Source organism: Scylla paramamosain, chromosome 3, assembly GCF_035594125.1.
Source record: "Scylla paramamosain isolate STU-SP2022 chromosome 3, ASM3559412v1, whole genome shotgun sequence".
NCBI classification, from domain to species: domain Eukaryota; kingdom Metazoa; phylum Arthropoda; class Malacostraca; order Decapoda; family Portunidae; genus Scylla; species Scylla paramamosain.
In genome coordinates, this window is record NC_087153.1 from 18,914,812 (window position 1) to 18,940,000 (window position 25,189).

At 45.3% G+C, this 25,189-nt stretch overlaps 1 protein-coding gene and 1 long non-coding RNA gene across 2 annotated transcripts in view; one reads left to right on the plus strand and one right to left on the minus strand.

The window, feature by feature from the left end:
• The window catches only part of LOC135092484 (uncharacterized), a 64,535-nt gene that overhangs the window by 8,049 nt on the left and 31,297 nt on the right, over positions 1-25,189 (plus strand). The window lies entirely within an intron of this gene.
• Positions 1-25,189, minus strand: part of LOC135092424 (pituitary homeobox 2-like) — a 44,599-nt gene that overhangs the window by 6,181 nt on the left and 13,229 nt on the right. The window contains exon 2 of the mRNA XM_063990905.1: positions 15,846-16,012. Coding sequence (XP_063846975.1) covers positions 15,846-16,012 — 167 coding nt within the window. The remainder of the gene's footprint in view (positions 1-15,845; positions 16,013-25,189) is intronic.

Consider the following 25,189-nt stretch of genomic DNA (forward strand, 5'->3'; position numbering starts at 1 on the left):
GCTTGTCTCCCGCGCTACGGAGTGTGAGGGAACGCTTAGTTTATTACACGGAGAGTTAACATCAGGAGACGGTCGAGTGGCGGTGCGTCAGGGCGTTGCCAAGCGGGATATGACAAACTCGCCCTCATCAAGCCTTTCATGCCCACTTCATCCAGACATATTCTTCCCTAGTTTCTTGTCAGGAGCTTCTCTCCCTTCGCCATTTCTCTCTTGAAATATAACGTCCCTTCACTGCACCCAACCGTCTTCTCCTTCACCTCCTCCTCTTCATCATATTCACCATCACCTCACCTACTACTTCCCGTGACCGCCACTGCCGCAACCTTCTCCATTCCACGTATCCCTCCTTCAGATCCTCTACTTTTAACCACAATTCCACCCTCTGCACCAGTCTTAAAGCCTCCACCACTACCAAAATACCCATTGGGCCGGCCCGCTGAAGTTGGGTCGTCGTCACAGCAGCCAGCTCGTTCCGCCTGTCACCTTCCATTGGCCAACGAGACATCAGAGGGGCGACGTCACGACATAGCAGCGCGTGTGATTGGCTCGAGACCAAACACCCGTAAGAGAGTTCAGCAAATGTTTCTCTCTCTCTCTCTCTCTCTCTCTCTCTTGGGGTTGTTTTTGGGTGAGTCAAGTGAGTGTTCTCGTTTACCTACTGCTGGGAGAAGGAGGAAGGGTGAGGAAGGAAGGGAGGGAAGGGGAAGGGAAGGGAAGGGAAGGGAAGGGAAGGGAAGGGTAGAGGCAATCGTGGATGATAGCTTTCAAAAGTTAGGCCCATTACCATCACTCTCTCTCTCTCTCTCTCTCTCTCTCTCTCTCTCTCTCTCTCTCTCTCTCTCTCTGCACCATATCGCATCCCCCCAATCCCGTCCTCCGGCTGCACACACACACACACACACACACACACACACACACACACACACACACACACACACACACACACACACACAGCGTAGTTAATTCCCGTAACACATGCTTGAATTTTTTAAATGATGTGTGTGTGTGTGTGTGTGTGTGTGTGTGTGTGTGTGTGTGTGTGTGTGTTTGAATACCATCATGGCCGTAATTGGATGGACTTTCATGTGTCAAATAAGTATTCGATGCATCACCACCACCACCACCACTACCGCCGCCGCCGCCGCCGCCACCACTGTTACCACCTTCACCACCAATTGTTTTTTAATGTAAAGATGAACTTACTAATTATAAAGCTAACTTATTTGCTCGCTTACATTTTTGTGTTTAATGGTATGAGTTAACGAGAGTGAGCGAGAGAGAGAAAGAGATCAAGAAAAAGAGAGACTGAGTGAGTGAGTGAATGAGTGAGTGGGTACTTATGACTTAACTTCCTGAGACACGAACCGCCGGCCAGCCATTCCTCGCTTGGCTGACCCAGACACACCCTTGTCCACACACCACCATTCCTTCCTCCACGCCTCGGTGACGCGATCAGGGTAAGGTGTGTTAGCGGGTGAATGCGCCTCGGCTCCTCGGGACAAAACAAGGGATATCACGTCCCTACAGTAGATTTATGGCTGAGAATGATAGGTGAAAACAGGCAGATGTGTAGTCCCGATGTCGTCTTGCAGCTTCCCTTATTTTATTATGTTCTTATGTGCTTAAATTGTTCGCAATGTAAATTTGAACTTGATTTCGAAATGCCTTTTAGAAAATTGGACCTTCAGAGGTGTTTTTTTTTTTTTTTTTTCATTTGCGTTGCTCTTGACCAGTCTTACATTGAAATAAGTTCTGGTAGTAATGGCCTTCTTCTGGTACTGACTGATTATCATTTCGTCTTTCGTTAAGTTCGTGCTGTTTTTATCCCTTCAGAGCACACACTCAGATTGATAAATTATCTAGGTTAATAGATAGATAGATAAGTAGACAGATAGATAGATTTGTTGTCAACAGTTTACATCTCAAAAACATTTAAATCGACCATGTTTAGCTTACGTATGCAATAAATTGTCAAAACTCCAAGAAATTTATTAACTTTAGTCCATAAATAAATAAACTGATACAATGTTTATGCTTGCGTTGAACTTACTGGTGAAAATTAACGATATATATATTTAGAATGTCGTGAATTATCTACCATCAGGTGAAAATTTGTTACGACACGCTTCTTCCAATACACAAGATTAAATTTGTGTCTACTACATTGCCTTCCCAGCGTGTCTCTATTCCTCGCTCTAGTGCCTCGCTCCCTTTCACGACTCCTGCACGGTTCTTAATACATCAGGTAAAAATTTGTTAGGAAATTCTCCTAATACACTAAGATTAAATTCCTGCTTACTACCTTGCCATACTATCACTCCCGCTTCTTCTCAGCGCCTCCTTGTTCCCCCACTCTAGTGCCTCGCTCCCTTTCTTAACTCGTGCACGGATCATAATATGCAGTCACGGCGCCTTATTCACCGCTCAAACAATTAAACAAAAGGCAACTAAACTCTATGGGATACACTGCTGGACAGCACAAAATCGAACTGCTGAGTATCACAGGAGGGGAAGAGGGGGAGAGGAAGACAAAAACACAAGTTAATAGACAGGATTACAGAAAGCAACAGCCTGACATGTAGACCTTCAGACTTCATCCACACGACTGAAAATCGAAAAAAGTGGAGGGACATGATTGCCCAAGTCACATGACGCGGCATTTCGGTAAAGGTAAAAGCTTCATTCATGGTAGTGAGTGACTCGACCCTTTAACTGAGGGAACATTGTCAACGAGAAAAGGCCAGTAATTATTTTTTTTGTGTATTCCTGGTATTAACCCCATTACTGCTGTAGTCATCCTTCCGTAACCTTCATAGCACTGTAAAAATTATTTGCAGAGAAAAAGCAGGAGGTTATTTCGGTGTTTTTACACTATAGTAATATTTACGAGAGCTATGCACAAAACTAGTGTCCATTGAAGTTATTAATACTGATGGGGAAGATTTGTCTAGCAGTGCAAAAAAGGTTAACTGAATCAGCTCCTGCTGCGTTTGTCTTGTGCCGACCGCAGTGCTTCCATTTCCAGCGACACGCATTGCTGGTCTTCCCCGCTAGACGAGTAAAGATTTAAAAGGTTTGTCATAGATACAGGCATCGAGATATATCATGAAATTTGTTTATCCATTTATTAGTTTAGATGTCTGTTTATTTTATCTGCTGGAGTTGCTATTGTGATTATGTATTCATGGTTTGTTGGTTTGTTTGTGTTAATTATATAGTGTTTAGGTTTGATGTGATTTGATACTCAGTGACAGTTCATAATTTTCTCTCTCTCTCTCTCTCTCTCTCTCTCTCTCTCTCTCTCTCTCTCTCTCTCTCTCTCTCTCTCTCTCTCTCTCTGAAAATAACTCTGTAGTCAACGCAAATGAAAACGTAGGACATTTTTTTCCTCCGCCACAAAACATTTGCATTTCTTAACAAGGATTGGGATGTTACTTTTTTCCCCCGTGCTGAGAGGGTCGCCTTGGGGAGACTTCTTTCTTCCTTTTCCTCCCTTCCCTCCCTCCTTCCTCCCCCTTTCTCCCTATCTTTCTTCCCTCTCACTCTCCTCTCCCTTCTCCCTATACCTATCCTCCCCTCCACCCTCCTCTCCTTCTCTTCCTGCCCACCTTTCTTCATTCCTCTCTTCTCTTCCTTCCTCCTCCTTTTCTCTCCTCCTACCCTTCCCTTCTCTCCTTCCCTTCTCTCCTCCTACCCTCCCATTCTCTCCTTACCTTTCTCTCCCCCTCCCTTCTGCCTCCTCTTTCATTCCTTCTTCTAATACTTAAGACTATTTTTTTGCCCCTCTCTCTCTCTCTCTCTCTCTCTCTCTCTCTCTCTCTCTCTCTCTCTCTCTCTCTCTCTCTCTCTCTCTCTCTCTCTCTCTCAAAGACACACACACACACACACACACACACACACACACAGGTAGATAGAAAGATAGATAGACAGACAGACAGACATACATACAGACAGACAGACAGACAGATACAAGAACAGTTACTCTCATAGCTGAGAGTGGTTGTTTACTGCACCACGTGGCGTCTGTTGGGGGGAGAGGGAGAGTACGGGGAGGGCGGTAGTGGAGGAGAGTGGGGAGTAAGGGTGGTGTAAATGAAGGGAGAATATTAAGGATGTTTCTCTTTTGTTGTTGTTGTTCATCTTTTCTTTTTTTTCTTTCTTTCTTTTTGTATAGAAGTAATGAACAGGTTGTGTGAATGTGTGTGTGTGTGTGTGTGTGTGTGTGTGTGTGTGTGTGTGTGTGTGTGTGTGTGTGTCTTTGAAGTGGTTGTTTGGTTTTCCTTCGAATCGTGTTTGTTTTGGCGTGATAACTTGCTCCCACAGATTATTATTATTATTATTATTATTATTATTAGTAGTAGTAGTAGTAGTAGTAGTAGTAGTAGTAGTGGTAGTAGTAGCAGTAGTAGTAGTAGTAGTAGTAGTAGTAGTAGCAGCAGCAGCAGCAGCAGCAGCAGCAGCAGCATCGGCAACAACAATAGTATCAGTATTAGTGGTACTGGTAGATTTAAGTGTGTGTGTGTGTGTGTGTGTGTGTGTGTGTGTGTGTCTCACCGCGCCCTATTTGCATGATGGCGCGAGTAGACGAGTGTGGAAAGTCATACTTTTACTCTGGATTGCAAACAAGATGAGTGACGCATGCGAGGCGGGAGGGTGCAGAGGAGGAGGAGGAGGATGAGGAGGAATTAGCAGCATTGCATCAGTACTGTTGTGACTTTCCTCCGCACTTCAGAATTAATACCGTCACGTGGGTCAACTAAAGCGAAACATTCTTTGAGTCACGCCCATAAAAATACTTCCTTCATTATTCCTGACTTTATTTTTTCTCCCCTTTCATCTCCTTCATCTCAGTCTTCCTCCTACTCCTCTTCCTTCTCCTCCTCCTCCTCCTCCTCCTCCTTCTCCTCCATGTGTGGACACGTGAATCACAAAAAACTATGTAGTGGAGTTAAAAACAAGAGTGTCTCGTCTGCTCCTCCTCCTCCTCCTCCTCCTCCTCCTCCTCCTCCTCCTCCTCCTCCTCCTCCTCCTCCTCCCACGTGTCGCGTCCCTCACTCACTGACGCCTCGCCCCCTCATCCCGCCCGCCCCGCCCCGCCCCATGCCCTTGTCCCGCTGCCCTACACCTCTATGCCTCTATACTGCTTCACTCTCCTTACCCATTGTCCAGTGCACCTTACTACTTTGTCGGCCTTCCGGGTCCTGACTGCCACCTTTTGATTTTCTCATGCCAAGCTATTGTGTTTCATTGCTTCTTACTGACCTATACCCTCTCTCTCTCTCTCTCTCTCTCTCTCTCTCTCTCTCTCTCTCTCTCTCTCTCTCTCTCTCTCTCTCTCTCTCTCTCTCTCACCAGGAAATGTTATAAAAGAAGGAAGGAGTAATAGTTGTGCCTTCCCCCCTCCCTCCCCCCTCTCTCTCTCTCTCTCTCTCTCTCTCTCTCTCTCTCTCTCTCTCTCTCTCTCTCTCTCTCTCTCTCTCTCTCTCTCTCTCTCTCTCTCTCTCTCTCGGTGTGTGTGTGTGTGTGTGTGTGTCCACGTCAGACTAATGCGGTGCCTCCCTCCCCTCGGCAATGACACACGCCCAGCCACACCCACGTGACGCCAACAAATCATGCTTCTTTGCTCACATTTGTAATACCGCCACCACCGCCACCACCACCACCATCGCCGCCGCCGCCGCCGCCGCTACCACCACCATCACTACCACCACTACCACGACACTGCAGCGCCTTCACCATTGTCATCATTATCATCACCATCATTATACTCATCATCACTGTATTCGTCATCATCATCACTAACGTCAAGAACAACAAGAACGAGAACAACAAAAACAACGACAACAATACCACCACCACCACCACTACTACTACTACTACTACTACTACTACTACTACTACTAATAATAATAATAATAATAATAATAATAATAATATTACTACTACTACTACTCACACACACACACACACACACACACACACACACACACACACACACACACACACACCTATCCTCGAACAATAAAAAACCTTTTCACTTACAGGTAAGGGAAGAAGAGGAGGAGGAGGAGGAGGAAGAAGTGGCCGTCTTACCTCCATCCTTCGTCCCTATTCCTCTTCTTTCCTCCCTCCCTCCCTCCCTCCCTCCCTCCCTCCCTCCCTCCCTCCCTCCCTCCCTCCTTCTCCCTCTCTCCCTCTCCCTCCCCCAGGTAATGATCACGATGGTTAAAAACAATGTCAACAAAGAGAGGGGAGAGGGAAAATAATAGGGAGAGTGAGAGTGAGGGAGAGGAAGGGAGAGGAGAGAGGTTGGCAGGGAAGGAGAGAGAGAGAGAGAGAGAGAGAGAGAGAGAGAGAGAGAGAGAGAGAGAGAGAGAGAGAGAGAGAGAGAGAGGAAGGGAGGGAGGGAGGGGGGAAGGAAGGAAAGGATGAGATGCAAGCAGAAGTTAGAGAGAGAGAGAGAGAGAGAGAGAGAGAGAGAGAGAGAGAGAGAGAGAGAGAGAGAGAGAGAGAGAGAGAGAGGGAGGGGGAAAGGAAGGAAAGGATGAGATGCAAGCAGAAAGAGAGAGAGAGAGAGAGAGAGAGAGAGAGAGAGAGAGAGAGAGAGAGAGAGAGAGAGAGAGAGAGAGAGAGAGAGAGAGAGAGAGATTGATGGAACAAAATAAACGATAGCACTACATAATTTAATTTCTCTCTCTCTCTCTCTCTCTCTCTCTCTCTCTCTCTCTCTCTCTCTCTCTCTCTCTCTCTCTCTCTCTCTCTCTCTCTCTCTCTCTCATTATCAGCGACAATCTGGAAATACAAATCAAGTGAAACAGAGAGAAAGAAAACGAAGAAAAAAGAAAAAGGAAATAAATAACAGAGAGAGAGAGAGAGAGAGAGAGAGAGAGAGAGAGAGAGAGAGAGAGAGAGAGAGAGAGAAAAGCAGTAACCTTCCTTCTCTCTTCTTCTCTTTCTCTCCCTCTCTCCTTCTCTCCTCTCACCCTCTTTCTTCCTCCTCCTCCCTCTCTCTCTCTCTCTCTCTCTCTCTCTCTCTCTCTCTCTCTCTCTCTCTCTCTCTCCCTCTCCCCCTCCCCCTCTCCATCTCCCTCTTTCCTTCTCCCTCTTTCCTTCTCCCCCTCTCCCTCTCTCCCTCTCACCGTCTTGTTTTGGTGGCTGAGAATGCGACTAATTGTTGGACTGTGAAGCTGTGGGGAGCTATTACCAACTCGTTCTTCACTCTCTCTCTCTCTCTCTCTCTCTCTCTCTCTCTCTCTCTCTCTCTCTCTCTCTCTCTCTCTCTCTCTCTCTCTCTCTCTCTCCTTGTCTCCACTCCTGTCACCTCACCCTCGGCCCTCTCCTTTCTCTCCTCCTCCTCTTCCTCCTCCTTCTCCTCCTCCTCCTCCTCTCATTCTCCATCTGGCTTCCTTAATTCTCCATCAGTTATTCTCTGTCTATCTGTTTTACTTTCTGGTTCTGTGTCTACTATCTTTCTCCTTTCTCTCTTCTGCTTTCCCTCCTCTTTCTTCGACTCATCTTTACCTTCTTTCCGCCCGTCCTCGTCGCTGCCTCTTCAGACATCCTTCGCTTGTGAATTTAAATGAATGTCAGGAAGTTACAGAAGCGTTCATGTTTGTTAATAATATTCTTTGCTTCCTTGAATAGATATCTTTATCTCTAGACTTGTAAATGTTTATGATACTTTTCGGTCATATAATTATTTTCGTAGTTGTTGGAGTTTGTTTCTTAGACTGCGAGTGGTTAATGTGTAATAATGGATAGCTATGTATTTAGTTTGTGGTCTGTAAATCTATCGATCTATTATGGATGCACCACAGAGATACAGCATGGAATGGGACAACATTTGCAAAAGTAGTAGTAATAGTAATAGTAGTAGTAGGAGAAGGAGGAGGAGAAACGCAAATGCAAATAGAATCTATGAAACGTGCTCAGAGGAGGACAAGACTGAGAGGAGACGGGGTGACGGTGACGAGAGAGTGGGGAGGGAAGGCAGGTTTCAGGGCGTGGTGAGTGGAAGACCTCGGGAGAACCTTTAGGTCAGGAGGGGGAACTAAAAAATGTATAGCTTGGATGGGAGAGAAAGAGAGGGTTGGTGGTGGTGGTGGTGGTGGTGGCGGTGGCGGCCTTGGTCACGGAGAGGGAAGTAGAGGGAGGGAGAAGGAGAGCAGGCGGTCAATCTCGAGGCACAGACAGACAGACAGAAAAACAGATGGATAGATAGACAAGATCGTTTTAATATTTTTTTCTGTCCACCTTCACTTGTCCTCTCAGAATAGAAAGTAATTGTAGGAAGCTGATAAATACTACTACTACTACTACTACTACTACTACTACTACTACTACTATTACTACTACTACTACTACTATTACTACTACTACTACTAGTAATAATAATACAATTGCTGGCGTTGATAGCAGAAGTAGTAGTGTTAATAGTGCCAGTAGTAATAGCAGTAGTAGCAGTAGTAGTAGCAACAGTAGCAGCAGTAGAAATTATGATATTATTATCCCGATATGATGAAGTAAAGTGTAAAATTAGAGGCTTGGCAGAGGTATATGATGAATTGTCTCCGTATAATTAGGTGGTGGTGGGAAGTGCCGAAGTGTCGCTGGGGGTGGTGGTGGCGGTGTCGGTGGCGGGGCTAGGAACTGTCGCGTGGTGGTGGCGGGGGTAAGAACTGTCGCGTGGTGGTAGTGGTGGTGGTGGTGGTGGAGGTCCTCTCAGCTCTCAGTCAGTAATTCATATCCAACGTTTAGCATACTGCAGCTCGCCCGTGAGTTATTGTCGCCCACCCAGCCGCTTACACGCTCAGCCAGTCAGCCAGTCATATATTAACCCAGCCAGCCAGTCAGCCAGCTCCTCACACTGCCAGCCATACACTCACACAGGCAACCACATAGCCAGCCAGCCTGTCAGCCGCTCACACACACCTATTCACACAGCCAGCCAGCCAGTCACTCGCACAACTTCACAGCCATCCAGCCAGTCAGCCAGCTCTTCACACAACCACACAGCCAAACACTCATTCAGCCATACATTCAGCCAGTCAGCCAGCCAGCCACACGGACACATTCTCAGCCACACAACCAAATATTATTAATCTCCACCTACTCTCACACACTCTCCCTCATCTCATCTACTCAGCCAGTCACCCACGCACCAAATCATCCACTCAAGCATATGCAGCACCTCGCAAACACCCCGCACCGCCACCACCACCACCACCACTGCCGCCACCCAGCCACACGGAGCTCAGGGAAACTGACTGAGGGGGGACAAACTGAGTGAGATGCACGCAAAAAGCCCACGCAGACCACACACACTCACGCTACCCTCCCTCTCCCTCTCGCTCTCACTCTCTCTCTCTCCAATCCCCTGCCCACCCCGTTCCTCCTCCTCCTCCTCCTCCTCCTCCTCCTCCTCCTCCTCCTCCTCCTCCTCCTCCTCCTCCTCCTCCTCCTCCTTTCTCTCTCTCACCGAGCAGCTAGGTAGAGGAAATATTTCGTCCTTGTGACTTAATAATGGAGAGAGAGAGAGAGAGAGAGAGAGAGAGAGAGAGAGAGAGAGAGAGAGAGAGAGAGAGAGAGAGAGAGAGAGGAAGGGGAGGAGGAAAACTGCAGTAGCAAAACATGTAAAGAAAGATTTAATTAAAGAAAGTTAATGTTGCTATAGAGGATCTTGTGTGTGAGAGAGAGAGAGAGAGAGAGAGAGAGAGAGAGAGAGAGAGAGAGAGAGAGAGAGAGAGAGAGAGAGAGGAAGAGGAAGGAAATCAGGAAGAGAGATGGTAAGGAGAAGAGAGGAGAGGAGAGGAGAGGGAAGGTTAGGAGAGGAAATGAAAAGAGAGAAAAAGAAAGGAAAGATTGCTGTGGAGGAAAGACGTAACGAAAGAGGGGAAGAAAAGAGAGAGGAGAGAAGAAATGCAGAGAAGAAAGATAAAGAGAGATGAAGGAAAAAATGGAGGAATAAAGGGGAGTTCAAGAAAGGTGGAAATGAGAGACGGACATAAGAAGAGAGAGAAAAAGGAGGAAGATATATATAGAGAGAAGAGAGATGGAGAAAAGGATGGAAGAATTGAGCAAAGGAAGGGAGGGAGAAATGAAGAAAACGAAGAAAAGATGAAGAAAAGCCTGGATGAAGGAAAATAAAGAGAAAGATTAAAAAGAGAGAGAGGGAGATGGAGGGAAGGATGGAGGAAAGGAAGGGAGGTCTGGAGGGATGAAGGAAGGAAGGAAGGAGAAAGGGAAGGAGGAGGGAGATTCAGCAGTGTGTCAGTTACCAGAAGGACTAACATTCCCTCTCATTCGTCTTGTGTGCGCGTCTTTCTCCGAGTTTTGCTGTGTATATCACCTTTTCCTCCTTCCTTTTCCTTCCCATCCATATCTTCTCCATTTACTCCATTTCCTCTCCTCCTTCCTCCATTTTCTTTTATCTTTTTTCTTAATTTCCTTCATTTAATTATCTTTCTCGCTCCCTTTCTCTCTCCATTCCGTTTTCTTCCTCCTCCTCCTTTCATTTTCTTTTTTTTTTTATTCCTCCTCTCACCTCCTTTCCGTCCGTTCCTTGCCCTCCTTCCTTTCCATTTCTCTCCCCCTTCTCTTACACTTTTTTCTCCTTTTCTTCTTCCTTTCCTTTATTTATTTTCTTTCCTTCCGTTTATTCATTTCCTTTCTCCTTCACTGATTTCCTTCTTTCGTCTTAATTTTCTTCCTTATCTCCTCTTCTTCTATTTTATCTCCTCCTTTCCGTCCGTTCCTTGCCCTCCTTCCTTTCCATTTCTCTCCCCCTTCTCTTACACTTTTTTCTCCTTTTCTTCTTCCTTTCCTTTATTTATTTTCTCTCCTTCCGTTTATTCATTTCCTTTCTCCTTCACTGATTTCCTTCTTTCGTCTTAATTTTCTTCCTTATCTCCTCTTCTTCTATTTTATCTCCTTCCTTCTCAATTTATTTTAATGCGAGAACGATTTGTTTCATTCCCTCTTTCTCCCCTTTTTCATTTTTTTCATCTCCTTCCTTCCTTCTTTCTGTCGCGTCTGTTCTTTTCTTTCATTCCATCTCTTTTCCTTCACTTTTATTTTCCTTCCAATCTATCTCACTTCTTCCCTTCATTCTGTCTCCTCTTTCCTTTCCTTCCTTTCCTCTCCTTCCTTTCCCCTTCCCTTCCCTTCCCTTATGCACCACACACACACACACACACCAATAGTGATGAGTTTCAGAGAGCCCGTGGTGGTGACATGAGGTGAGGTGCGTGCGGTGATGGCGGTGGTAGTGATAGTGACACCGGGGATTAGGAGATGGTGGTGAGTGGCTTGAGTTATGGTGATGGAGAGAGTGAGATGCGGTGATAGGCTGGCTGGCTGGTTGGTTGTCGTGTGTGTGTGTGTGTGTGTGTGTGTTTGTGTGTGTTTGTGTGTGTGTGTTAATGAGGTGATGAGTGGCGAAGGATCTAATAAGACCTGCGGTGTTGATGATGCGTGGTGATGATGCTGGTGGTGGTGATGGTGATGGTGGTGATGACGAACGGAAAGGAGGAGGAGGAGGAGGAGGAGAATGAGGAGGAGGAGGAGGAGGAGGAGGAGGAGGAGGAGGAGGAGGAAGAATAAGAGAACGAAGACGAGGAGGAAAACGAGAAGGAGGAGGGGGAAAAGGAGGAGGAAGCGTTGCAATGAGTGTGGCGACAGGTGAGGGCGGGCAGGGACGGGGGAGGGGCTGGGGGAGAGGGTACGGGGAGCAGTAGGGGAAAGGGGGCTGGTGCGGGCAGGGGACGGACAGGTGGGGAGAGGAGGGGGCAGACAGGTGGGTGGCCTCGGCAGCTGGCACGCACCGTCTTGCCGTATAATATTTACTGCCACCAATTTACGTATACACATGTTACGTCTCCCTCTCTGTGCGCCACCCCTCCCTCTCCTCTCTCCCTCTCTCCACGTCTCCCCGTCTCTCCACTAACTCTCCCCTCTCCCGTTCGTGTAACTCTTGTCTTCCCTTCCCTTCCCTTCCTCTCCCTGTCGACAGTCGTGCCTAAGATAGTTCACCTCAGCTTCCTTTCATGTGATGCCTCGCCGTCTTCATTGTGACCTGTGCGTGGCCTGCGAGTGACTTTGTGTGCGTTTGTGAATGACCTGTTGAATGTGACCTTTTGATGGTCTTATGTTTGTGCTGTTATCCTTGGTTTCATTGGGTGACCTTGGCTTGTGAATGGCTTGTTTAATGTGACCTGTAGGTTCGTTAGGTTGGTTTGCGAATGACCTATTTATGGGACCTGTGTGTCTCTGTATTTTTCCTTTTTTATGACTTGAACTCTTTCGAGAAGGAGGTTTCCAGACACTTATCCTCTAAATTTGGATAATACTTTTGACTTGCTTCTTGAGAATGACACTCTAGTGGGCCTTTTTTTCCAAAATTTTGGTTGCCCTTGGCCAGTCCCCCTCTCATATAACAAAAAAATGTATGATCCCGGATTGCTTCATAACACTGGGCGACACTATTACTTATTATTATTTACAACTAATTATTATTGACAGAAGTAAAAAAGAAGAAAGAATGAAAAAGAAAACGCTCAATACGCCGTTTCCATAAAGACATAGAAGAAAGAGCTTTAAGGAGAGTGACGGTGCCGCTATGTTTGAGCACGCGGGCCATTGAACACGTTAGCATGAAGGTGACACATGCAGCGGTTATTCGCTATTTGGTCCACACTCCTTGCTGGAAAATTTATAGCCTTCAGTACCGTAGCGAAAGGGCAGGTCGTGAATGGAGGAGGGTTTGGATGGGCGTCGTGGAGGGTCGTGAGGCTCGTAAGGATGGTGATGAGGTGCAGACAAGTGGGCGGGCATGGGCGGGAATGGGCGGGGAGTGGTCGTCTTTGATGGGAGGAGGTAAGAAGACGTTGATTGTATTGAGTGCGTGATTCTGTACGTGGTAGTGGCAGGTTATGGTCGCGTGGTGGTGATGGTGTCGAGATTGGATGACACAGGGAGGTAGGGCGAGGGATCTGGCGGCGGCGGCGTGGTGGTGGTGGTGATGGGGGATAAGGGATAGTGGGTTGGGGTGGGAGGTGGTGGGAAAGGGTAGAGAGAAGCTTTATTTTGACTGCACGCAAGAGGCAGGTGTGTGTGTGTGTGTGTGTGTGTGTGTGTGTGTGTGTGTGTGTGTGTGTGTGTGTGTGTGTGTGTGTGTGTGAGTGTGTGTGTGTGTAGAGGTAGACAGGTGAGAGATGGCAAAATTCTCTAGGACAGGTGTCAGTCATTGCTCCACTCTCTCTCTCTCTCTCTCTCTCTCTCTCTCTCTCTCTCCTCTCTCTCTCTCTCTCTCTCTCTCTCTCTCTCTCTCTCTCTCTCACACACACACACACACACACACACACACACACACACACACACACACACACACACACACACACAGTGACACACACGGCATTTCCTCCTCCGCCATCTTGAGCAATGCTTGACTTGGGGTAAGAGAGAGTGAGTGAGTTGAAGGGAGGAACACCAGATCATGTTATAGAGAAAAGCTTTACTGACGTGAGAGAGAGAGAGAGAGAGAGAGAGAGAGAGAGAGAGAGAGAGAGAGAGAGAGAGAGAGAGAGAGAGAGAGAGAGAGAGAGAGAGAGAGAGAGAGAGAGAATAAAAAAAAAAGGAATCATTCTTAGTTTGGCTTATTGAACGGTGAGTGGGAGATAAGGGAAAGACGAGGTGGAGTGGAGGATGGATGAGTGGTGAGTGAGTGGCAGAGGAGGGTGGCATGGCATGGGTGAGTGGCACTGTGAGGCAGCGGTGGGCGCATGGCGCGTGACGGTGGTATGCCGGGTGAGTGACGGCCCCCGAGGTCCCCTAAAGTTGTAACTTGACTTCTCCTTTTCGTTCTTCCGCCCTGCTCACCGCCCTGCTCCTCGCCCTGCCTGACTCGCGAGGGAAGCTGTCGGGCCGCTCATTGCGCACAGCGACTCAGAACAAGGGCATTTTCAGTGGCACCGGCCAGCTGAAATCCGTATTCTTAAATGCTTTGGTCTTTCATGAGAATTATTTTCAAAGGCCATAGTTGATTAGTTAGGTTTTAATGACTGGTTTTCCCGTTGTTGATGCAGAATCTTTGTTAAACTATTACTAGAATCATCTGAACGTCTCTGAAAATCTTCATTACTTTCAGCAAGACTTGTTAAAACCAGTCACGATCAGACAGCGAAACGCTTAAGAATATGAACTAGAGACATATTCAGAAACGCTTTGCTCTCTCATCACGACTATTTTCAAAACCCAAAGATGATTAGCCGAGTTCTTAAGAGTGCTTTCCCGTTACTGATGTAGAAATCTTGTTAATCTCTCCATAGAACCGTAAAAACGCCCTTAAAAACCGTTTCACTTCAATTAGAGCCTCTTTAAAGTAGTCGAGGTGTTTCAGGATGCGGACCTTAGCATGTCGGTAGCACCAAGGTAGTGACGCCAAGACCACGGCACCGCCCTGAGTGTTGCCTTCTTAGGACTTGCTTCCGGAAGGCACAACACTTAAACTATTTTCATTTTTTGTCCTCTGTGCGATACCACATCAGCGGTGGTGCATGTCACTGTAGTAAAGTCATGGTAAGAAGTCCAGTAACCTTCTTCACTAGCTTAACTGTGTCTTACATCCTCTGACCTGCTAACAGTCACCTTTCAAGAGTTGGGTACAGATTCATTGCTGATAAGAGGACTTGCGATTGAAGGAAAACGCTAAAGTGAGTATTTTGAAACCTGACTATAGACTCTAAGCATATTAGAGTACTTGCGATTGAAGGAAAACATTAAAATGGGTGTGTTAAATCCTGATTATAGATTCTAAGCAGATGGAGAAGGAAAACGCTTAAGTGAGTGTTCTAAAACATGATCATAGACTTGCGATTGAAGAAAGACGCTAACAGCATTGGAAGTGAGTGTGTTCTGTTACTAGGCTATTGACCAAGGCTTTACACAGAGCCCGTGACTGTCTCGGAGAAGAGGCAGGTGTCGGTGAGAGGAGTAGCAGGACAGGCAGGGACGTCCCGGGGAGTGCGTCGCCCTGACACTGCCGCGGCTCCTCGCGCTTCAGTAAACACAAAACAGAAGTGAGAGTAAAGGTTGGTGACCGGCGTCTGTTGAGGTCGCTACTCCTTCTCACACGGCGGCGCTCAGGCCATCACAGTTCCAATATTTCCATGACATTATTCTTCTCGGCTAAATCTATATTCGTGGTCGCTGTTTTTAATTAGTCTTTTCCAGGTGTTTCAGTGTTGTGTCATTCTTTCGCTTATTCCTTTGTCTCTCAATGTCATTATGGCAGTCTTTGTACTTATCCTGTCTTCATTTTCCTCTTTCTCTTTTAAGGCTCCCTTTTGATACTTATACCTACCATCCTTATAATTTATTTAACCATTTAAGTTTTCCTGTTATCCATCCTATATATCCTATATCCTATATATCCTATATCCACTTGTCATCCCTTCAATAAATCTATTCTTTTAAGACTCCCAGTTGACTGGGCACTAATAACCTGATTATTGAGTCCGTTCCAGTCATCCACGTGTCAGTTTTCTCATCGCAAGACTATGGGTGGTGTTATATCAGTGTATTCTCCACCACGCACTGCCTCAGATCTTCCTTAATTTTCACGTTCGCGTCGCTGTCACCACTTGTCATCTCACAGCACAACATCTCCATGAACGTAACCAACATATAAACCAGATGAATTCTTGCCGTCACTTTCAATATACATTTCCTGTTCTGCTCTACTTCTTGTTTGTGGCATTCTTATTTCCTTTATTCCCCTTCCCCTTCTCCTTTACTTTCCCCTCTCCTCTTCCGTCCTGTCCCTTCACCCCTTCACTCATTGACCTCACCTGCACGCGAGCCTCGCTCAGGTTGGTTCGCTTGGCCAGCTCCTCCCTGACGAAAGCATCCGGGTAGTGGGTGCGCTCAAAGACTTTCTCGAGCGCCGTCAGCTGCACCGAGGTGAAGGTGGTCCTGTTGCGGCGAGGCTTCTTCTTGCGGCCCTCGGCGTCCTCGTCTGGGGGAGAAATGAGAGGCGATGAGATGAAAAGTAGCGCCATTTCTTTTCATGACTTTCATGCCTGAGAAATGTGGTAGAGATACTGAGGCTGAAGAAAAAGTAATATACATTCTCTTACATTTCAGTTAATGTAAGTTGATCTCCTCTATACCTTGGTCGACTTTGAATATAAGAACGTAAGGGAAGCTGCAAGAAGCACGCCTTGCATGAAACGTATTTACTTTATCAATCTGTTATCCCTTTCTGTATGTCTATCGAATTATCTCTTAAAGCTTTTTTATTGACTCTACACTAACAGATTGATTACGTACAGAGTCTCTTCCTGTCACCTACTGTTGTACATGAGAACCGATTGCTTATCTCTTTTTAAATATAACTATCGAACTTGAACAACCTGATAACAGAGTCTCTACGTGTCATCTACCATTATATCTATATTCTTCTTATCTCTTTTATTTTTAATCAAACTCTATCGAACCTGATCCCGTTACTTCTTATCCCATTTTAATTCAGTCACTCCCCCTTCGGTAACACATCAGAAGCTAACCTCTGAGCATATCTCCGTGACATCCAGCCAGTACCTTCCCACCTAGACAGCGACACACCCACCTCCCTCCCTGCTCCCTCTCTTCCCCCTTACAGAGGCGCCTTTCTCTTCCCCGCCATGGTGTCAGTAGCTGCTCGCCCCTCTAAGCCTCCCCTCCCTGGTCCCTCTCCCGCCTACAGTGCCGCCTCTCCCAAAGTGCCACCCTTCTCCGAGTGCCACTCTCACTTAGCCTCCCCGCCGGACCTGAAGACATGTGTCACAAGCAGCGTTAAGTCCCCGAGTGAAGAAGACACGGAGTTTTGCTCGCTTTGCTCTGGCGGAGTGAGTGCAAGGGTGACGGGGATTACCTCTGATTATACCGTGCACATGTCACTCTTGAGCCCTTAGCCTTAGCCTGCCTGCCTTACCTACTTACTTACTTACCCTGTGTTATCTAGTGTATCCTGCATCTTATCTCACGCTTTTAATCTTTTTTTCTAGATTTTTTTTTATTGCGCTATTTTTCAGTTACCATTACCACAACGACCACCATTTCACTGCAGTCACACCTATTCTACTGCTACTTCGATTACTATTACCACTACTACTGCTACCACTACTACTACTACTACTACTACTACTACTGCTGCTTTTACTTCTACTACTACTACTGCTGCTTTTACTTCTACTACTACTACTACTACTACTACTACTACTACTACTACTGTTGCTGTTGCTGCTGCTGCTGCCACTACTACTATTACTATTACTACTACTACTACTACTACTACTACTACTACTACTACTACTACTACTACTACTACTACTGCTAATACTATCACCACCACCACTTGTACTATGAGTACGATCACCACCACAGCTACAATTATCATTACCATCTGAGAGAGAGAGAGAGAGAGAGAGAGAGAGAGAGAGAGAGAGAGAGAGAGAGAGAGAGAGAGATGCATCCTCATATCTACTCTATGGCTTTCTCTGTGTAATAACAAATGAATGAACTACATCACACACAAACACACACACACACACACACACACACACACACACAGGTGAGAGTTTGGTCAGGTGAGGCTAAAATGGTTCCAGACGGAATGAAAAAAAAAAAGTTATGTAAATCTTTCCTTACTTTTCTTTTTCCTCCTCCACTTCTCGAGCCTAAATCTCTCTCTGGGGTCTTGTCTTTCTTTCCTCACTTTTTCACACTCCCATTTCTTTACAGCTTCTCTTTTTTCCCCCTTCCTTTACTTGAGACGTCACAGTGAGTTCGTGACGCAAGTATGAGGGGAAGGGGAAGGATGTGAAGGAGGAGGAGGAAAAGGAGGAGGAGGACAGAAAACAGACAGAATATAGTAATGAGGAGGAGGAGGAGGATGTAGTGAGAAAAAATGTAGGAGGAGGAACTGGAGGAGGATGAGAATAAATGAAATAAATATGAAGACGCAAAGGAGGAGGAAGAGGACAGAAAGCAGACAGAATATAGTAGTGAGGAGAAGGAGGATGTAGTAAAAACGAAGAGGAGGACGAAAACGAGTAAAAGGAGAAACAGGAGACAAATAAGAAGGAAAAGGAGGAGGCAGACGAAAACAGAACAATGCAGTAATGAGGATAAAGATGTAGTGAAAGAAAAAGAGAGGAGGAGAGAAGAAGGATTGCCATACTAGAAAGAAAAAAGAATAAAAAGATATATGATTATGAAGATTATGATATAAACAAAAGAGAAGGAGAAGAGAAGAACTACCACTCTAGAAGGAAGAATAAAAATAAATATGATAATGAGGATTAAGATACAAAGAAAAAAGGAGAAGGGAAGAAGAGAGCTTGCCACACTAGAAGGAAGAAGGAAGGGAGCACGAAGGAGGGCCCACAGGAGGGAGGGAAGAGGAGAACGCTTGGGTGATAATTGGATTTCATGGTTTTTTGGGACTAAGTTGTGACAGGCGGCGGAGTGTGTCGCGGCTCAAGACTGACGACCCGATCCACTCAGCAGACTCGTCCCCTTCCTCGTCCCGCCCTGCTTAAAATTCTACAGAACCTTTTGCTTCCTTACCTGTTCTTCTTCATCGTCTCTCTGTCCCTCATCTTCGTCCCATTCCTTCAGCTTCACGTTATATGGTGTTTTTACGTTTCCTATTTTGAATAATGTATCCTTCTTTCTTTAGTTCTGCGTTGTTTTGGCTTTTTCTGACGATTATGCTTCTTAAACTGTTTGTCGTTCCTGTCTGCGCTGCATTCTCTCTCTGATTCTTCAAGTTACATATAGAGGGCGTAAGTTACCTTTGATTCTTTCCTTACTCTCCCCTGCTCTGACTCACCAAATTCCTCAAGATACCTACAAAGTGCTTAGCTTTCCCTCGATTCTTTCCTTACTCTGCATTCCTCCAGCTCGTTTTTTTTTTTGTTTCTTTTACTATCATATGGAAAGAAGTAGCAGAATGCATTAGGCTGAGAAAGGTAATAGTAGTGTTAGTCCACTGAGGTGACAGTAAAGAATAGAAAGATCAGCAATGAGAGAGAGAGAGAGAGAGAGAGAGAGAGAGAGAGAGAGAGAGAGAGAGAGAGAGAGAGAGAGAGAGAGAGAGAGAGAGAGAGAGAGAGAGGGAGAGTGATTGAGTGTGTGTGTGTGTGTGTGTGTGTGTGTGTGTGTGTGTGTGTGTGTGTGTGTGCGTGCGTGCGTGCGTGCGTGCGTGCGTGTGTGTGTGTGTGTGTGTGTGTGTGTGTGTGTGTGTGTGTGTGTGTGTGTGTGTGTGTGTGTGTGTGTGTGTGTGTGTGTGTGTGTGTGTGTGTGTGTGTGTGTGTGTGTGTGTGTGTGTGTGTGTGTGTACACCATAGAATATACATCATTCTACCTATCTGTCTGTCTGTCTGTCTGGTTGTCTCTCCGCATGTCCGTCTGTCTGCCTGTCTGTCCCACGAAGGAAAAGGAGGAGGAGGAGGAGGAGGAGGAGAGGGAGAAGCAGGAAGAGGCTGGCCACCCTGGTACATGTTCAGTGTGTGGACTTGTTGACTGCCGCTGTGTGAGTAGAGTGGTGGTGGCGGTGGTGTGGTTGTTGTTGTTGTTGTTTTTGTTGTTGTTGTTGTTGTTGTTGTTGTTGTTGTTGTTGTTGTTGTTGTTGTTGTTGTTGTCCTTGTCGATTATTTTCTTGTTTCTACTGTCTTCGGTGTCAGTAGTAGCAATGTTATTAGTAGTAGCAGTAGTAGTAGCAGCGGCAGCAGCAGCGGAAAGATGATAGCAGTAGTAGTAGTAGCAGTAGCAGTAGCAGTAACAGTAGCAGTAGTAGTAGCAGCAGTAGCAGCAAAAACAACAGCAGCAGTAGCACCATTAGTATCCCTGCTATATGCCCCACCACTGTCCTCAGTATATTTGCACTATAGGCGTGGCGATCGACTCCTGTGGTGTCATGAGTTTCATCGGCGGCTACAGTAATTACGCAGATCAATAATGCACAACATGACGCTTTCGTAATAATAAACTGATGCGTAAACACTCCCTCTTAAGAGATTACCTTCAATAGTACAGAACGCGATGCTTCTATAATAATAATGATAAATTGGTGCGTAAACATTTGCCTTTAAGAAATTACCTTCATATTGATTGTCGTGGTAAGTCAAGATCTTCACGAGGCCACAAGGCACTGCAGAGGGAAGGGGCGGGGTGAGGCGGGGCCGGGGACAGAGGGGGCAGTGTTGGCCCGCTCGCCAGCCACGCCGCCGGGCCAGGCGACTCGCCACTCCATGAGAAATGACTCAATTAGCCAGACTGGGGTGTAAAAGCTATCCTATCTGGGACGCGAACCAGCCCAGGGCACGGGGGACCGGGGCGGGAAGGGACAGGGGCGGGAGGTGATAGTGGTGGTGAGAATGGTGGTGGTGGAGAGGCGTGGGAATGATGGTGGTGGTGGTGGTGGTGGTGATGGTGGTTGTAGCGGACGAAGGCACGGTACAGGTGATGTTTGGTGACTAGGTAATGGTTGCCTTTGCAGTTATGATGGTGGTGGTGGTGATGGTGGTTGTGGTGGTGATGGTTGTTGTTGTGGTGTTGTTGGTGGTGGTGGTGATTATAGTGGTGAAATTAGAAAGTATACTGCATTGTTTGGACGTACCACCACCACCACCACCATCACCACCACCACCACCACCACTCTGTCCTCCTCCCTCTCCCTTCTCCCCTCTCCCCTCTTCCCACCTTTCATGCAACTCTGCAACACATTCACCTTTATCTGCTGCCTCTCACCGCCACACTTCCTTCCCCCTCTCCCACACTCCCTCTCCCTCTACACTCTTCACTCTCCTATTTCTCACTCCTCTCCCTCGCTGTTACTCACACAAAGTTTCCCACGCCAATCTCAAAGTTTTCCTCGTTTTTTTTTTTTTCACGAAGGAATCACCTAATTTGGTGATTGAAATCTGTCTGAGAGAGAGAGAGAGAGAGAGAGAGAGAGAGAGAGAGAGAGAGAGAGAGAGAGAGAGAGAGAGAGAGAGAGAGAGAGAGAGAGATTTACGGAAAATTATTCATTTGACAGTCATGAAATTTTAAAATCTAGAAACAAAGGCAATAGATAAAAAATTCAAATAAAAAGTAACTGCAATAATTTGACGCTTTAGACAACACTTCGCTTCACCACCACCACCACCACCACTACTAACTTCTACCGCCGCCGTCCTACGTCTTGCCGCCTCCCATGGGAGTGTTTGGGATCAAGAGGGTAGTGTCTGGCGGCTAGCATCTTCAAATAGCCAGGCTCATCCTCACCTGGACAGCCACACGTTGAACTAGTTGAAAGTGAGTGTCACTCCACCAGGACACGTGCTCTGAAAGGCTTTGCTCACAGGGTTAGTTGGGTTCTCAAGGATGTTTTTCCCATGATGTTGAGCGCTGTCCTGAGTCATACCCTACACCTCACATATATAGATGGATAGATTGATTGATTGTTTGATTGGATGACTGAGAGAGAAAGATAGTTTATTGACCAAAGATTCAAAGATTGATATAAAATTACAAAATTCCTCTTGGAAACGGTGATGCAGCGTGTGAGTGCGACATCACCTCACTAGAGGGACACTTAAAAATCCTGAAGATTGGTGTGTCCCGTAGTTTTATCTTTCTTTCACTAATACTCAGCGTAGTATAAAGTAAAGTATGCATTAGCTTACAGAGAAAAGAGAGAATAAGACGTTAATTTTGCATTTTCTAGACTGCAGAGCTGAGTAAACATCTTTTAGCTCAAAATGAGTGTCCTGAAAAGCGATAAAGGATTATGGGAAAAAAATATACATAGTACTGAAGTGTCCCGTAGTTTTTAAGACCGCCAGATGCTCTCCATTATCTGCCAAACTCTGATTGCGCTTCGTGTCAAGCGGGAAAGGAAGGAACTCGGCCCATAAGGAGCAGCCAGGCACATTGCCCGCCCCACCATCGCCCCTTCGTCACCCTTGTCTTATACTTTGGGCACACACCATATTGATAACTATAAGAAGAAGTGAATTGATAGTTGATAGATAGATTAAGCACAACCTTTCCATCCCACACTCTTGGCACACACCAAGTAATAATTAAAGGAATAAGTAAATAAATAAGTCGATAGATGAAAAAATAAATGCGCACAGGGGATGCAAGAGCTTAGCAAGGAGAGAGAGAGAGAGAGAGAGGGAGAGAGAGAGAGAGAGAGAGAGAGAGAGAGAGAGAGAGAGAGAGAGAGAGAGAGAAACGGATAATTAATATTTTACTTTTTTTTTACGCCTACAGAAGTATTTACGAGAGCTTAGCCAGAAAGTAATGTAAAATAACTCAGGCTATTGAAGGAAAAAAGTTTACCTAGCAGAAAAATAATTGGTTAAGAGATCCGTGAGGGAAGGGTCGCTTGTGAGGGGAGTGGTGGTGGTGGTGGGGCGGAAATGGGTCAGAGCGGGCGTCCCTGAGTCAATCACGTCACGCCCCTCACGTCACGTCACGTGGTGGTGATGGTGGTGGTAGTGTTGGGCAGGTCAGTCAGTTTTCTCTCTCTCTCTCTCTCTCTCTCTCTCTCTCTCTCTCTCTCTCTCTCTCTCTCTCTCTCTCTCTCTGATGCTTTATTTTTTTCTTTCATTCTTTGCTTTAGAGAGAGAGAGAGAGAGAGAGAGAGAGAGAGAGAGAGAGAGAGAGAGAGAGAGAGAGAGAGAGCCCGGGGGTGGGGTGGAAGATGGGTGGCAGTGGTGACAGCAGCTGCCTGAGTGCTGACGCTGCGGTTAGGCGATCACGTTGACGCAGGAACCAGGGCGTCATCTCTCTCTCTCTCTCTCTCTCTCTCTCTCTCTCTCTCTCTCTCTCTCTCTCTCCTCTCTCTCTCTCTCTTGCATTTTTTAACCTGTAATTCCTTATCTTGTTCTATCCGATAGCTTCATCATACCGTCATTATTTATCTCCTAATCACTCTTCCTTTATTTTTTATTTTCTTTCCCAGTCCTTTTTGTGTTCCCTTTTCCTAGTCCCTCTCTTTCCCTCTTATTGTTCCATAACAATGATTTTCTTTCTTGGTCTCATATACACTTACCATTCCATGATGATAACCTCTATTATTTCTTTATTTCTATTTCTATTATTTCAGATTTTTTTTTTATAATATCTATTCTTTCTTAAGGTGTGTATGTCTTAAGATAACATTTTTTTAATTGTCTACTTTCTGTTTCACTTTGCCGTCCTTTTAGTGACTTCAGTTTTCTTCGTAACTCATGATTTTAACTCGTAATTACTTTATATTTTCCTGTTTTCCCCCATTTCTCAATCTACTTTCGCACTTTCATATCCTCTGCATCTTCTAACTTTTTACTCTTATATCCCAACTTCTTTTCTTTTTCTGTCATTCAAAGCTTCCTCTTCTCTGCTGCCTCCTCGCCTCGTCCCGTGGTAAGGTACTGAACTCCTGGCTGAAAGGTTGCGAGTTCGACCCCCGTATGCGGCAGTTGCTTTGGCCAGAGTAGCGCCTTCTTACATTTTATGTTAGTCCATCACGCAGTATATATATATATATATATATATATATATATATATATATTATATATATATATATATATATATATATATATATATATATATATATATATATAATATATATATATATATATATATATATGTATATATATATATATACTCGTATATATATATATATATATATATATATATATATATATATAGATATATATATATATATATATATATATATATATATATATATATATATTATATATATATATATATATATATATATTATATATATATATATATATATATGACAACAAAAGGAACTAAAAAGAAAAAAAAAGTCTACCCACTGAGGTGCTAGTCCCTAAAGAAGAAAGCTTAATAGATTATCAAGAATTAGATGATAACTGTCTTAAAACCTCCCTCTTGAACAGTCATCTACGATTTTTCGGACATGGATTTTTATATAATAGACTCCTAAATTATTCTTCAATCTATAGTAGACAAAATCCATGAAGTTTCGTTTTTCTTTTGACCTTGCAGTAATTTTTTCCAACTGTGGCTTTGAATGATGGACAAAAAGGATGAAGTGAGGTGATTTAAAAGAAAATAAAAATATCTTGCGTGGCGCCTCAGCAACTAAGGTAATATTGCCTCCAAACTGAATGACGACAAAGGATGACCGTAGCAGTAGAAGGGTTACGAACATAAGAACATAGAAAAAATAAGGGAAGCTGCGAGAAGCCATCAGGCATACACGTGGCAATTTCTGTGTGAAAACATTCTTACCTATTTCCACTTATCATCCCTTATGACTCGGTACAAACAACCCGATTATTGCGTCTATTCCACTGATCTGCCAGTCTGTTTGAGAACCAATTTGTTTCTTACCTCATTTTCAAATCTAACTTTATCGACCTTGATTTACAGTAACGCTGTTTGGCCCATAATAGTAAAATTTACTGCTCAGCCATTTCGTATTCTCATTTCTCAATCAACTTCCATATATGCTTTATTTAGTATCTTCTTACCCTCCTTTCCTCTCGGCGCCCCTCAGACCTTTATCTCTTCTTATCTGTCCACGCAGCACAACCTCCGCGCTGTTGATTCCCTCGCACATGTCTACCACCGTTTCTCTCTCTCTCCTCTCTCTCTCTCTCTCTCTCCTCTCTCTCTCTCTCCTCTCTCTCTCTCTCTCTCTCTCTCTCTCTCTCTTTCTCTCTTTCCTGAGGCTCCTCCGTGTCTCAATAAGTGTCCGTCTGTCTGTCGTTCCTTTCGTTTATTTGTGTTGTCCCTCCGTTTGTCTGTTTCTAAGTGTGTGTGTGTGTGTGTGTGTGGTGTGTGTTGGTGTGTGTGTGTGTGTGTGTGTGTGTGTGTGTGTGTGTGTGTGTGTGTGTGTGTGTGTGTGTGTGTGTGTGTGTGTGTGTGTGTGTATTTGCCTGCTGCTGCTGCTGCTGCTAAACGGTCAGGGGCTATGAAAACGCGCTGTATTGACTCACACACTTAACACACTTATCCCCTAAACATTACGTACGTGTGAATGAAGGAAGTACTTGTGTGTGTGTGTGTGTGTGTGTGTGTGTGTGTGTGTGTGTGTGTGTATGTGTGTGTGTATGTGTACAGGCGAGGCAAGGACACACGGACACACGGACCTAAGTACAGTTTTACGGGCTCG